Source organism: Ursus americanus, chromosome 7 (genome assembly GCF_024610735.1).
Source record: "Ursus americanus isolate L20-20 chromosome 7, mUrsAme1.1.p, whole genome shotgun sequence".
Lineage (NCBI taxonomy): Eukaryota > Metazoa > Chordata > Mammalia > Carnivora > Ursidae > Ursus > Ursus americanus.
In genome coordinates this window covers 63615990-63631957 of record NC_142133.1, presented here as the reverse complement: position 1 = coordinate 63631957, position 15968 = coordinate 63615990, and the positions used below count along the sequence as shown (strand labels likewise).

The 15968-nt window shown below is 41.9% G+C and overlaps 1 protein-coding gene across 3 annotated transcripts in view; it reads left to right on the top strand.

Annotated features, from left to right (window-relative positions):
- CLIP4 (CAP-Gly domain containing linker protein family member 4) overlaps window positions 1-15968 on the top strand; it is a 66789-nt gene that overhangs the window by 33127 nt on the left and 17694 nt on the right. For all 3 annotated transcript variants that reach the window (XM_045809150.2, XM_045809149.2, XM_045809148.2), the window contains 5 exons: window positions 1662-1799; window positions 7194-7283; window positions 8070-8213; window positions 11577-11711; window positions 15318-15441. In XM_045809150.2, the coding sequence (XP_045665106.2) occupies window positions 1662-1799; window positions 7194-7283; window positions 8070-8213; window positions 11577-11711; window positions 15318-15441 (631 nt within the window). The remainder of the gene's footprint in view (window positions 1-1661; window positions 1800-7193; window positions 7284-8069; window positions 8214-11576; window positions 11712-15317; window positions 15442-15968) is intronic.

Sequence of the window (15968 nt, the reverse complement as noted above, 5' to 3'; positions counted from 1 at the left end):
TTTGACTTTTTCCCTCCTCTCTGTAGCAGCTTTTAGTATTTTTTTCTCCTTTTTATCATTTTCTTTTTTCTTTAGAGTTTATATTGTTTTATTCCTTACTAATATTTTGATGGAGTTTTGGGAGGGGTTGTGGTAAAACAAAAGCCATGTTTCTAGAAATGTGTTATTCTATTTAAAAATAGTTCTTCCCTCTGTGTTTGTTGTAGTTAAGCTTTACGATTATATGTCAAGATCTGAGGAAAAGTCCCATCGGATTTTTTGATTAGCATGAGTTACTAAGAACTTTAGCCCATATTCTGCACGTACTTGGGGCTTTGGTTGTAGCCAGTCATTGATCTAAATTTAGTTTTGATTCTTCCAAATTATTTATTTCATAAAAAAAAAAACAGGAAGAATGAGAACTTATATTAGGTGGGGTTTTATATGCTATAGAAATCTTTCAAAGCCATGGAATTAAACATGTACTTTTTAAGATGTTATGTGGAATACTATTGTGTGGAAATTTTCTATTAAGACCTTGAAAGAAAAGCCATGTAACTTTCCTCAGATTAAGAAAAAAACCATTCATTGAACAACATTATTATGACAGTAATGACAAATTTCTAAGGTAATTGGAGAGTAATCTGTTCTCATCAATATGTTTTGGTTTTCGGTTTTTTACTGTATTATATCCACACATAAAACTTTTCTCAGATACAGTCATAATATAATCATATATATAATTTCATTTTTATTTTCTTGATTTAATTTTCATACTTTTGTGTATTTTTTTTACAATTTTTATTGTTTTACTTACTGATGGTGATGTAACAGTTCAGGGGTATACTTCATTCATTCATCCTGTTGCCACGTGTTTGTTTTCTCCTACTTAGAATAATATCGCGAAGATGACATACTCAGGTATACAGTCTTCTCCTTCCATTTAGATTATTTTTTCATAATTAGTTTCCAGAAGTGTAATTTGGTCTTGGTAGTAAACTAGAAATTGTTTTGGCTCTGGGAATCTATCTTTTCTTTCTACCATACAAGTGTAACTTTGTAACTTTTGTGCACATCTCTATTTTCTTATAATTTATTTATTTATTTTATTTATTTGACAGAGAGAGAGACAGCCAGCGAGAGAGGGAACACAAGCAGGGGGAGTGGGAGAGGAAGAAGCAGGCTCCCAGCAGAGGAGCCTGACGTGGGGCTCGATCCCATAACGCCAGGATCACGCCCTGAGCCGAAGGCAGACGCTTAATGACTGCGCCACCCAGGCGCCCCTCTTATAATTTAATGCCACTAAGTGGCTTAGGTTAGAATTTCTGTCTCCCACTAAGATTGTACAAATTTACAATTGCCGATAGCTTAGTCAGAAATTACTATGATGGAAAACTATTACCTTCACTCATTTCTCTTTTCCCTGAATTTCACTTAATACCTGATAATGCGTCTTTTATGTGATTCTGAAGTTACTGTGTTGTTCGTCTTGACGGATGGATTGTAAGCTCTCTGAGGGCAAGTACTGTGTATCACTTTTTTCCTGTCTTTCCCTACAGGTCACCTGGTAGGCACTAAAAGAGAACCTAAAGATTTATATTGCCAACTGGTTATACTTGCCCCTTTATTTGAAATGCTTTTAATTGCTTAACACTAACTCAAGCTCTCCATTCCTCCCTTAGGTATTTTTGCACCTCTTTCAAAGATAAGTAAAGCAAAAGATCGAAGGAAGAATATAGCACACACTTCTGGAAAAACTGTGCCTTTCATCAGGTCCCACAAAATTGATGTAACTCATGTAACGTCAAAAGTAAACACTGGTAGGTCAAACCAGAAAGTTAAATCTCTTCTTCAGGGTTTTTTTTAATTTCCTTTGCAGAAGGCCTTATATTTAGTGTGCTTCACATTTTTTTGTTAAGGTAACTCTGGAACTAGAATTCAATAAAATCTGCATCTTACGTGTTTTTAAATGTCAGGCATGGTTTATGATTTTGATTCGTGACAAGACTATTTTACACTTGTTCCTTTCTTTTCTTTCTTTCTTACCACCTGCATACCTTCATCACCCCCTCATCTAACCTCCAAGCTCGATTTTATACCTCCAATAAATCCTTATAAACGCAACCAGATGTATGTTTCTCACCTACTCAAGGATTTCAGTGACTTCTTGTTTAATCAGAAGTCCTGACTCTTTAAACTGGCAGCCTGAGTCCTTCCTGTGTATAACGGGGTCTCTGGTGACCTCCGTAGCTGAACTGTGGGTTCTTGTCCTCACTCTTCCCTCCATACTTTGTCTCATGCTATTTCTCTGAGTGCAGCAATTTGATTTCGGCCTTTTGAGGCCCTCGCTGTGCTTTACCTGCTTATCTGGATGCTGTTTTTCCAAGAAAACTTCCCTGGGGACCCAGATCCCTTTGACGTCTCCGTTCTGTCCACCCTTATCGTACACTTGTATCCACACTGCACTCACATTATTTGTTAGTTTGGGTCTCGTCCTCTGATTGCTTCGTTTGTGCAGATCTCTTATCCTCTCAGCAAAATTTTAACCTTGAAATGGACCGTCAGAGTATTTTGTACTTTTGTGTTCACTGTAGTAGTAGATAGGGGCAAAATATGTGCTCAGAAAGTGCTCGCTAACTTGTCAGTGGCTGAAGCAGAAAGGCTTTCTCCCGTGATTCAAGGATTTTGTCCAAGCATTGGTTGGCCTTTCTGCTCTCTTCCATTGAGCTATTTGAGTATCTCTGTGTCAGTCTGTACTTCCTAACTACTATAGTTTTTAACCAATAAATCTGGATAGCTATAGAGGAAAGCTCCCTACCTTATTCTTAAACAGTGTCTTGCCTGTTTGGATTGCTATAAATCACACTTCCATATAAATTTTAGAATAAGCTGTTTAGTTTCTTTAAAAAATATCTGCTAAAGCTTTATTGGTTTTGCATTTAAACTATAAGTCAATTTGGGAAGAACTGACATCTTTAGAATGTTCAGTCTACAATGTCCAATGTTCAGTTCACTCTAAGCTTGGAATATTGCTTTATTTAATTGGGTCCCTTAAAAATATGTCAATAAGATTTTCTAATTTTCTCTACAGCTGTTTTTGTACCAGTTTTGTTAGGTCCGTTTCTAAGATACTTCATACTTTTTGTTGCAATTGTAAATGGTATCCTTTTAACCTGAAACCCAGAAGTTCACAGCCATTATGGAAAGCAAGCCCAAAGAGAAGCCCTCTATTTCTGGTCTAAGGATCAGGGGAGGGGTCCCCTACTAGATAGAAGATGGAGGAAGTCCCCTTTTTTATGATAGCTTTTTTCCCCCTTTGGTTCATTCCCGTGCCTGTCCCTGGGCAGTCCTGCGTGGTGCAACAGAAGCGGTAGATGGCGAGGCACCTGAAGCCCCACGGGAGGGGAACCCTCTCTCTGACCAGAGAAACTGTGGTCCCAAGAGCATGGATGGAATCCCCAGTAGTTTGTCTTGTGTTTTTTCACTGCTTGTTCCCACGGGCAGAGCCAGTCCTGGGAGACTGTATGACAGAACAGGGAAACAACCCTAGGCATCCTGCCCAGATACCAGGAAGGGATGTCTCCGGGAGCAAGAAGGTAGCAGGGAGACCATGGAGAGGAGGAAGCTCAAGAACGTGATCTCAAGATGCTGGGTGTGAGCTCCTGGGGTCGCGGTCCAGTGGCGCATGCGTGGATCTGAACACAGGCTTTGGTCTCTGGGGTCGACCACTGCCCAGGTCCCAGGCACTACTAGATGGCACATCATAGGAGAAAGATCCCAAAAAGGCTTTTTTTTTTTTAATAAAAATTTTTTTATTATGTTATGTTAGTCACCATACAGAACATCCCAAGTTTTTGATGTAGTGTTCCATGATTCATTAGTTGCGTATAACGCCCAGTGCACCATGCAATACGTGCCCTCCTTACTACCCATCACCAGTCTATCCCGATCCCCCACCCCCCTCCCCTCTAAAGCCCTCAGTTTGTTTCCCAGAGTCCATAGTCTCTCATGCTTCATTCCCCCTCCTTTTTATCCCCCCCTTCATTCTTCCCTTTCTTCTCCTACTGATCTTCCTACGTCTTATGTTTCATAAATGAGTGAATCCATATGCTAATTTGTAAACTGAACTAACATTGGAACTACATTTTACAGAAGTTGGGTAGGGATGTCTAGCCTGAACCGGATTGGGTTGACTCCTTCATAAAAGAAAACAAAACAATAAACATTGTCCGTAGGACTTAAATAAAACCAGAGTCCCACAACATAATATTCAAAATGTACAGGATACAATCCAAAATTGCTCAAAATAGAAAAGCCAGGAGAATCTCAACATCTCTCAAGGAAAAAGACAATTAAATGTGGCCAACACTGACAGGACACAGACATGACACAGATAAAGATTTTAAATAATACATTAACCATGCTTTAAGAATTAAGGTTAATACTCTTGAAACAAGCAGAAAGAAAGTTCAGAGAAATGAGGATATAAAAAAGAACCAAATGATGTGTGGGTGCGTACGCACGTGTGCACGGACGCACAGAGGAGTTTGGTTAAAACTGGGGCGACATAAGATTGGTGGATTGTATCAATGTTGGCATCCTGCTTGTGGGATTATACTATAATTATGTAAAAAATTACCTTTGGGGTAATTGGGCAAAGTGTGCAAGAGATTTCCCTGTATTACTTTATACAACTGCATGTGAATCTCCAGTGACTCAATTAAAAAATTCAAATAAGAAGGAACCAAATGGACATGTTAAATGAAAAATAACTGAAAAATAAAAAATGCACTCTGTGGGGTGCCTTCACAGAGTCTCTCTTACCCACCCCTCGGTTCAATTCCTGCTGTTGTCCTTCTGGCCCTCATTCCGCCTGTTGTAAGAACTTCTCCCTGGTCCGTGCTTCCTGCCTCTGCCCCTCTCTCTTCCTTGTAAACTTTGTTGTCAGGGTGATGTTATTACCCCCTCTGTTCATGCCAGCCCTCCTTCACCAAGTCCATCAGAGGCCCATTCCTTCCACAAGAGGACCAGGTCCTTATCTGACACTGTCCTCCTCTGAGATTTCACGCTGACCTGTCTATTCAGTCTTATTTTTCCCACATCCCAAAAGTACTCTTTATTCCAGCCGTGCTATGCATCTGTCTCTGACCTTGTCCTTAAGATTTTTCTTTTCTTTTTGTCCATCTAGAATGCCTACCTTCAGTTCTTCCTGGCTACACCTCCAGTATGCTATGGAAGATGTCTTTTCTTTTCTTTTTTAAAGATTTTATTTATTTATTTGAGAAAGAGAGAGAGAGACCATGGCAAGGTGGGGGGCAGAGGGAGAGGGAGAAACAGACTCTCTGCTGAGCTGGGAGCCCAATGAGAGGCTTGATCCTAGGACCCTGAGGTCATGACCTGCGCTGGAGGCAGATGCTTAACTGACTGAGCCCCCCAGGCGCCCCTGGAAGTCTTACCTGTCCTTCAAGACCTATCTCAGAATGTGATCTCCTTGATGAGGCATTAATTTATCTTTGTAAACACAATTATTGTCTCTTTCCTCTATGTTAATGCTTATCAGTAAATCTCCTCATATTTTCGTTATTTGTGCTCACATCATTCTACCATTCTGCATTGAAAAGGTGCTCCTTTTGGGCTGGGGCCATGTCTCGTTCACGCTGGTGATGCTCACAGTGCCAGGTATAGTCCTTCACTCAGATGCTTCCAAAGCGGAAAGAATTGAAATGGGTGCTTGATGGAATTTAAAACTGGGTGGAGTCCATTAGGTTTTCTATTTAAATAATTTGGTTCTGTAGAATGGAAACAGAAGTCTTCATAAGGCAAAGGATTATTCGTGGGCCTTTTCTTTATTTATTTTTATAATAATTTTTTATTATGTTATGTTAGTCGCCATACAGTACATCCTTAGTTTTTGATGTAATGTTCCATGATTCATTATTTGCGTATAACATCCAGTGCTCCATGCAATATGTGCCCTCCTTACTACCCATCACTGGCCTATCCCAATCCCCCACCCCCTTCCCCTCTGAAGCCCTCAGTTTGTTTCCCAGAGTCCATAGTCTCTCATGCTTCATACCCCCTTCTGTTTACCCCCCTTCATTCTTCCCTTCCTTCTCCTACCGATCTTTCTGCTATTTCTATGATCCATAAATGAGTGAAACCATATGATAATTGTCTTTCTCTGCTTGACTTATTTCACTTAGCATAATCTCCAGTCCCATCCATGTTGCTGCAAATGTTCTGTAATCGTTCTTTCTAATGGCTGAGTAATATTCCATTGTATATATGGACCACAACTTCATAATCCAGTCATCTGTTGAAGGGCATCTCGGCTCCTTCCACAATTTAGCTATTGTGGACAATGCTGCTATGAACATTGAGGTGCATATGGCCCTTCTCTTCACTACGTCTGTATCTTTGGGGTAAATACCCAGGAGTGCAATTGCTGGATCATAGGATGGCTCTATTTTTAACTTTTTAAGGGACCTGCACACTGTTTTCCAAAGTGGCTGTACCAACTTGCATTCCCACCAACAGTGTAAGAGGGATCCCCTTTCTCCACATCTTTTTTAAAGTGAGTCTGTCTGTGACACTTGGGTGTGGTGATAGCGGGGCCATCATTGTCACAGCGCCAAAGGCAGAGAGTGTGGGGCTTCTTCCTGTCTGACGTTCACTTTCATGATGAGTGGCTTCAATGGTTTGCAAAAAAATTTTTACCCAGAATTCACTCTCCAAGTAGAAAATCTGTCACTGATTTGCACACACAAGAGTGAAATCTGTACGTTGTGTGCAAGTCCTCGTGCGTGTACGGCGGTCGTCCTTGCTCTGCGTGGGCTTCGCTCTACCTGCTGGCATTGTGCAGACACACTAGTGAGTGTGCGGAGTGTCGGACAACGAGGTAGCTGGGCTTGAACTGTTTTATAGTATTTAGAATTCCGTAGCGGATTGTTAAACAGGTCTAAAAGAGACTTGGTGGTATTTGAGGAAATCGATTGAGGTTTTCAGAGGGGCTAAGAATGCATTCTCCGCCCCCCCTTCACGTAATGAAATAGTCGATCGGCCCCTGCAGTCTGTGAATTTACTATCCAGCATGTTTCCGGAAGTGGAGAAGATTTAGATGATGAGGGATGTCTGTACTTTAAAACAGCAAGTACATTGGTATGTTTAATGTTGAAGTTCTTTCTTGCTAAAAGTGTTTTGTTTCTATGTGCTAGGCTTAATGACTTCAAAAAAAGATAGCGCTTCTGAATCAACGCTTTCATTGCCTCCTGGGGAAGAACCGAAACCCGCAACAGAGAAAGATGGTAAAATAATTTTATAACTTCCACTCTAAAAATTTAATTTACTGATGGAACTTTAAAATAATATTATAGTGATAAAGCTTATATGGGGGCTAAGTTTTCACGTTTTTGAGAGAACAATCATTGCAGGAAAAAATTATCCTTGGAAATACCTGAAGCAGCTCATCGTAAAGTGTGTACGTGGTTTCGGTATGGAATGCTGTGTGGTGCCTCTGTGTACACTTAAAGTAGAGAGCTACCAGGCTAATGGAACAGGAGGCTGAAAGGAAACTCCACAGTGGTAGAGGGCTTGATGGAAATGTCAAAGTTGCTTCAGCTATCAAATCATTGGGTGAAGAGAGCATGAACAGCATATTCAGGAGTATTCCTGCTCGCCTTCAGGTTAACGCAGAATATTGTAATACTACCCTTTTTCACCTTAAAGCAAGTTAGTAGAATTTTTAAGTGTAAATAAGATTGGATTCTACTAAGCCATCTAAAGTGGGAGGTGAGAGGGAGCGTGGGGAGAATGGGAAGTAGTCGGTTTCAGTGAACTCACATGTGACGGTGCTCTCCTGTGAGAGTCCTCACGCAGCGTGAATCCTTACAGTACAGTCGCTCGAGTTGGAAAGTCTTGTCTCTAGAAGTACGGTGCAGCTGGATGAAACCAGGCGTTTAATTCAACACTAGATAATCCACAACTGAGAAAGCTCAATGGAGGGTTTCAGAGGGTTTACCTGGAAAGGCACCTTATTGGTTCACTTCTTACTGTGCACCCTTCAATATGTCCTTTTCCTTTACCTGTTTTAGGGACCCTGCTTGGATCCCTCAGCAGCTCCTCCTCCACATCGTCTCTGGAACACAAACCGAGCTGCCCCAAGAAGCTGAACGCACGCAGCACTAACAAGAAGACAATGAGCAAAAGCCCGTCCGTCTCCTCTAGAGCCAGTGCTGGTATCTATGGCTTTTTCAACCAGGCTTTCTTGGTGTTTTTTATCTTGGTTCGTTTGTAAGTAGATTTGCTCTTTTTAAATGTGTAGAAGGAAACTTTTACTTCAGTCAGATTGAACTACTTGTACTCTTCTGTCTTTCCCGTGCCCCTCCCCCCTCGTGAGTGTCCTCAGTCTCCCTGCCTTCCACCCCGTGGTCCTGCCGTGTTCCTTGTCTGGACTGACTTCTTCTCTTCCACGTGCATGTGGAAGGTTCATTTTAGGTTCATTTTAGGACCTTATGATAGATCCTCAGATATGTGGAAGCCATACGGTTATTACCTTTTTTTTCTCTCTTTTCTAATCTAGACCCAATAATAACTAACATGTATTGTACACTTATTATTTCAGGTTCTATTTAAGCACTTACCTACCTTATTTCACTTAATTCTCAAAACAAACCTGTGGGTAGGTACTATTATTCTCATCCTCATTGTATGAGTGAGGGGCCCGAGGCTTAGGGAGGTAAGTCATTGGTGCCTGGCGGCAGTTTCTAAGTGGCACTCCTGGGCTTGAGCCTGAGGTCTGTCCGCTGCTTGCTCTGCTGTTGATATGGTTTGCCTCCATCCCAGGTACCTTCCACTCTTCCTCCTGCTCCCGGGTCTCCAGACCCCTCACGGCCAGCCCGTAGAGAGCTGAACTGTCGCCCGTGGGCACGAGTACAGAGCCTCCTGCCGGGGCCCTTCATGTTGCTGCTCCACGTAGGACTTGACCTGGATTCTCATTTAGTTGAACGTTAGAGGTCTCATCCCTCTGCATTTTGTTGCTTACACCTTGAATCTAGATTTCCCACATACCGTTGTGTCATCTTCACATTTAAAGTTCAGGTCCTTGCTTAATGCTAGGTAGGAGAGGCTCAGTGGCTCTCCTGACAGGTGGGTGATGGTAACTCGCTGGGATGTGGTGAGTCCTGCATAACCTGGTTCAGTCCACATTTCTCCAGTTATGTGTAAGGATATAGAAGGTGCTTCACTGGGGCACCTGGGTGGCGTAGTCGTTAAGCGTCTGCCTTTGGCTCAGGGCGTGATCCCGGCGTGATGGGATCGAGCCCCACGTCAGGCTCCTCCGCTATGAGCCTGCTTCTCCCTCTCCTGCTCCCCCTGCTTGTGTTCCCTCTCTCGCTGGCTGTCTCTCTCTCTGTCAAATAAATAAATAAAATCTTTAAAAAAAAGAAAAAAAAAAAAAGGAAGTGCTTCATAGCAGACTCCTGCCGGGAATCAGCACCTGTGGACACACTGCTGTTCACGTATTTAGCTACGGGGCACACTTGTCCACAAAGGAGATGAAACTGTTTTGGCACAAATTGTTTTCAGTGAGCCTCATAATAATGACCAGATTCTCTTTCACATACTTTTAACAGTCGTACTGAGGCAATATTTTATTATAGAAAATGTTCATGACGGGATTGTTTTCCTCTTTAAAGTACTTGCTGTCCCATGATGGGGAGGAGCCCTCGGCAATAGCATCGATGTACTAAGCCTACAGGCTGGGACTCTAAAAGCACAGAAGCTAGGAGTTTTGCCTGAAATTGTTGACTTGGAACTTGTATTTCAGAGTAGGTGCCTCTTCCCCTGCGAGCAGTTTCTGTCTAGCCTCCCGAGCAGAGGCACCAGGACAGGGCTGTTGCCATCCTGCTTGTCCTCACCTTATTCACTTTGCAAGGCCTCCTTTGCTCGGAATGTGGGCTTCTGACATTTACTTGATTTTAAAATGTATATGTGGGTACGGAGGTACCTGTTTAACTTTCCACACGAAGTGGTTCTAGTGTACCTACATATTTAACCTTTTCCCCTCTTCATAAATTTAAGCCTGATGTAGGCTTAGCTAGTAGTCGATGAAGAGACTGGTCCATGAGGGTGAGCAAGAAGACCTTTTAGGAGGGGAGGGAGGGAGCATGGGAGACCGTGACAGAAAGTCCATGACCTCAGAGACATTTCCTTAGGACGCTTTTCTAGAGTGAGTAGATACTCCACTTTCTCCACAGATTTGCGTTTGAGGGCTGCGGACATATTGGGAAGTGAGGATAAAGAGGAGAAGGAAGAACAGATGAGGGGATGGCAGAGGTAGGGGAGGGGGTGTGTGTCCTCAGCGTCATCGTATCAGTGGTCGAACACGCTGTCCTTGGTCCGTTACATAGCCCGAGGACCCGCCTGAGGACTCGTGGTCATAGGGCCCGGGCTCGAATCCGGGTGTGCCATTGACTACCTGTGAACATCGTGTCTCAGTTTAACTCCTGAGTTTGTATCTTGTCTGTCGTTATCATTCTATGGAAAGCACTTTGTAAACTGTGAAGTGCATTGGAAATACTAGTTATCGTGAGGGCCTGTAGCACTTTATCCACACCTGCCTTCTGTCTGGGTTTATGTTCCTCACTTGTTGCCATGGCTTTAGTTTCTCTCCTGTTGGCGGTGTGACTTATCCTCTGTCCCCTGCCCTCACAGAGGCTTCTTTACCTTCCCCGATGATAGCGATTCAAGTCTGTCTATGGACTGATGGCAGAAGCCTCAAGGGCCCACTTCTCTGTTATAATTGAACAGCTTTCTAGACAGTATTTCTCTAGGACTTCTGATATTTAATAGTGGGCTTTTCAGGGTTTAGGTTTGAATCAAGGTGAGGAGGAGTGGTTTGGTCCTAATAAGGAAATCAGTTAGAGCTAACTGGAAATTTACAGCAATTTTCACGTTCAGGTCACCTTCCTGTACGTATAATTCACGCTGGGTCCCGATGAACAACTCTGAGTCCAGCACTTTAGCAGACCAGGGATTGGTACAGTACAGCCCATGGGCCGAATCCAACCTGCCACCTGTTTCTGTGAAGTTTCCTGGAGCACGCCATGCCTGCCACCTGTTTCTGTGAAGTTTCCTGGAGCACGCCATGCCTGTTTTGTGTATGCGTGTTCTTGTGCTGTGGTTGCAGAGCTGAGGAGTTACGGTAGAGATGTGTGGACTGCATTGCCCCAAATACACTCTCTGGCCCTTTACAGAAAAAGTGTGTTGGCCTCAGTTCTAGCAGAGCATGCCCCGGGCAATCTGGATAGAATCAATACTTTCCAGGAACCATGCGTGCCAGGTTCTCGTGGCAATAATTTTTTCGGGAAACCCTTCACGGTTTCGTGGAATAACTTGACCTCACGTGTGAGAACCACAGTTCTAGGTGATGTGTATCAGGAAAGGTGTCATACACGGAAGTCTCTCAGCTAGACTGGTTAGAACACGTGCTGATTAAGTTTGGCTAATATACTTGTTGAGGGTTTTTTTTTTCCCCCCTTTGCTTTTTTTCCCTTCTCTTTTCCTGCCCTTTCCCCTTCCCCCACCAACCGATTAAACAGGTTTGAGTTCCTCAGGAGCGTCTGTAGCAAGTAACAGCCGCTGTGCAGGCGAGCCCCACCTCGGAGATAGAGTACTGGTGGTAGGCCAGAGAATCGGCACCGTCAAGTTCTTTGGGACAACAAACTTCGCTCCAGGTAACTGTCTGTATATTCTTTGCTCAGTTTGAACACTGTAGAATACAGAAGGTTTAAAATTTTACAGGTCGGTGAAAGGTAATGCTAGGGAGTTCTTGATGAAGGGTTCTTGTGGGTGTTGGTTAGCTGTGGCACTGGCGAGGGGAAACAGTGATGGAAACCCTGACCGGACTCAGGCTGACTGTTGCCCGTGAGGTGTTCCTGCCAGTTGTGTTTTAAATTGTCTAATGTTAAAATTTGTTTTCGTTCTCCAGCTTCACTCTCACTGATTGCCAAGTGTGCTCAATAACAGAGAGAAAATAGCAGGATTAGATTTTGGCTACGGATATTATTTTTTTTTAAATTTCAAGTTTTTATTTAAATTCTAGTTGACATATACGGTAAAATTCGTTTCAGGTATAGACATCAGTGATTCATCACTTGCATGTAGCACCCAGTGCTCATCGGGAGTGTCCTCCTTTAATCTCCCTCACTCATCTAGCCCATCCTCCACCCACCTCCCTCCAGCAGCCCTCAGTTTGCTCTCGATAGTTAAAAGTCTCTTATGGTTTGCTTCCCTCTCTCCCTTTTTTTCCTTCCCTTCCCCTATATTCATCTGTTTTGTTTCTTAAATTCCACATACAGGTGAAATCATATGATATTTGTCTTTCTCTGACTATTTCACTTAGCATAATACACTCTAGCTCCATCCACGTCATTGCAAATGGCAAGATGTCATTCTTTTTGATGGCTGAGTAATATTCCAGGGGATTTATACCACATCTTCTTTAAGCATGCATCAGCTGATAGACACTTGGGCTCTTTCCGTAGTTTGGCTATTGTTGATAATGCTACTATAAACATTGGGGTGCACATGCCCCTTCGAATCAGTAGTTTTGTGTCCTTTGGGTAAATTGCTAAGGATATTCTTAAAATGAGTTCACAGCACATAGCTTTTATCTGAATGGCTTGGAAAGAAAAGCCAACAAACAAGTTCGAGGGAAAATGAAAAAGATTCTGTGTACCCTGGGACCTTAAAAATACATGTTTGTGTATTTACATATTCATTCCAATCTAGACTTAATATTGTGTTTCCAAAAGTAAAGATTAGCTTTCTTTTGCATTTTCAGTGATTTTAATTTCAAACATAGAAGCCATTTGAATGAAACCATGTTTGTGTATTTTAAATGGCAATATGCTATTTTGACACATGGTGGCATTGCAGCATTTTAAGAAAAGGTTACCCAGAACATTGATTTTAAATTTGTAGTATTCTGTCAAGAACTGTGAAGGATCTGAGATTTTACCCTGCGTGTGTAAGCTGACAAGTTAGATTGCCACAGTTTCATAGATCTGGATGGAAGATGTTAGGCTCCTGATTCAGAGACAGGACTTCCATGGTCCCAGCAGTGGCAGAAGCAGAGGGTCAGCATTTTCTTGCACTCGCTCCCTGAGCCCCAGTTCCTGGGGGGCGACACCTGCATACCCAGTGGTTTATGCCGCAGGAGAAGAGCCCTGAGCTTAAGGAATCTGAACCTTTATATTAGACAACACGCATGCCTGTATTTTGTGCAGGGCCTGCCGACTGCACTCTGTCTCTGTCCTCCCAGGCTGTCCTCTGTGCAGACATCCATGAAAAGACAGTCAGCGCCTCTGTTCATAAGACATGCAGAAACATGAGTGAGCCATGGAGAATTGTCTCCCAGCACGGTCTTGTTTCATTATACCACTTATAATTGCAATGCAACTAATTGATTTGAGTTGGGCTGTGTGTTGTATAATTCATGGCTCTCACAGGTCTCCAGGTAGTAATTGAGATGAGTTAGGATAGTCTTAATATAGTTCTCAAATAAAAACGTAAGAATCCCAAAGCTAGGGTATTTTTCACAATCTCCATGTCTTTTGAGTTCCCTTTCTCTATATTAAACAAGGTTAGAGCGGTTTCATTCACTGGATAGAATTCATTGTTTTAGGTTGACTTTGAATTTTTTAATTCCTGAGGTTAAGCATTTAGAAATTTGGGTGGTCATAAGCAAACAGGAAGTTGGAAACTTTTCTGTTAAAGTCCTTCTGTCCTTTTAGAAAGTAGTAGCATGCATGTCTTGTGGCATCAAAATTTAGATCAGTCAGTTCTAGAGAACAGTGCTAATGAAGTGAAGCTTTTTAGATTATAAGATCTAGATCTGCAGGAGGTCATTTTTAGCCTCTTTAGCCTTTTTATCGAAAAAAATTACCACTTAAATGGGAAGTGATACAAGGTGTAGTCACAATTGTTAACACTTGTCACGTCTTTCTGTGTGATGTTACACTTCTTCAAGAGTCATATGGTAAACATGGTGCCGTTCTATGGTGTGTTGTAACACTGAACAGTGTAACTGTGGCGCTCAGAAATAAAAATGGCAACCATACAACCTTGGTTAATAACATTCCGATACGTGATGACCTCTTCCAGAGCATTGCTATGGCTAAGAAGTAAGTTTGTCTACGTTACCCTGTACTCGTACACTGTTGAAGTATAGGAGACTGTGGTCATGCATTAATCTTCTCAGTGCAAAAGTATCGAGAAATGGGCTCAAATGCCATCTTTTTGAACATAAGAGAAAAAGACACCAACTTCTAGGTTGCCATTTTTGAGGTTATATAGACTCTTTGAATTAGTAATCTGGAAGTAATGATATTTTTGTATTTTGGAATTTGCAGTAAGTTTCTCAATATCTAAATTCTTATTTTTTTATTTGATACTGATTGTAAGTGACCAGATGCAATTACTACTGTATTCTCCTTTTAAATAAACATGAATGGATCATTAGACACTTTTAACTGGTCTTGAGGTACCCTCAATTTGAGAACCCTTATTCTACGAGTATGTATGTATATACTTAGACTAGGAGTATATGTCCATTTACCTAATTCTCACCACAGTAAAAGCAACCTCACTGCTTTAATTTGGCCCTCTAGAGAAGGAAGTCCTATTATTTTCCTCAGAGTGGGCCCCTTCACATACTTAAAATAAGCCTTTTAGAAAATTCTTCCTCCTAGCTAATCTAAATCTTTTCACTAAGGTTAACTATTATGATTTTTCTTTTTATCCTGGGTGGGGAAACAAAAAGAGAAAAAAGAAGAGTCCCCATGAAGTCTAATCATATTTTCCATATTACTTTTGTCCTTCCTTAAATTAAGAACCGTTTGTGATGTCGGAACGTTGGGAGAGTGAAAGGAAAAGACTGCACGTGCACTTTACGATTCATACACCTCAGTATTGTGTTGTGCTTCTCACTGAAACACGCCGCATCACTGAGTCAAGGACAGTTTCTTTCTCATTATAGCGTGTAGATAGACTGTGGTCATAACACTACTTGCATGATAGCTAACTCGTGCCGAATTTGTGTATTTTCTCTCTCTCCTTTAGTGGACAACTCTGTAATTGCGCTTTGTAAAATGTTTTTCCTGTTCATTTTTTCGAATTTTCAAATTTTATCATTTGAAAGCTCAATGATCATGGTGCTTTTCCATCATTTTGGTCATTTTGTGAAAATGGGAAGCCATTCGGGCTTTGGGTTTGTATAATAGCAGAACCATTTTGGGCAAAATGCAGATGCTTTTTAAGATCCGGTGTTCTTGTTCCAGGATATTGGTACGGTATAGAGCTTGAGAGACCCCATGGCAAGAATGATGGCTCAGTTGGAGGTGTGCGGTATTTTAGCTGCTCTCCAAGATATGGGATATTTGCTCCCCCATCCAGGGTACAAAGGTGAGAAAAATGAAATTTATGTTTATTCACGAGGCCTTTTTGTAATTTGCAATGGTTTATAGTTAGAGTTCCTCATTTTATATGAAAGACACGCACTGACTACAGCTCGTGTCTTCTTTCAAGGGGTTAACCAACCACCTTCTTCAGAGAGAAGGCTCATGGAAAGCTAAATTTGCTTTGCTGAGGATTTGCAATTTAAAAACCCTCCTTTATTCCTCATTTGCAAACCCTATGAGTATGTGTAGGCTATTAGAAGTGGCGTTTGCTGCTAAGAACAGTGAGAGCAGCAAGCTTAATCTGTCATGCAAACAAAAGTAAAAATGCTCTCTGATTGCTTCAGTCACATCCTAACTACATTAAATTTCCTGCCAGCAGGCACCCCATTCATTCTCCTCCAAACCTAATGGAACCAAAATGGCTTTTTCCTCTGATTTCTTTAGTTTTCAAAAATAGATAGGCAGTAGATCTTCGGGGGAAGTGAAGCTTTAAGGGTTTATATATAATGTACCTCCTCGGTGTTTCTCCTT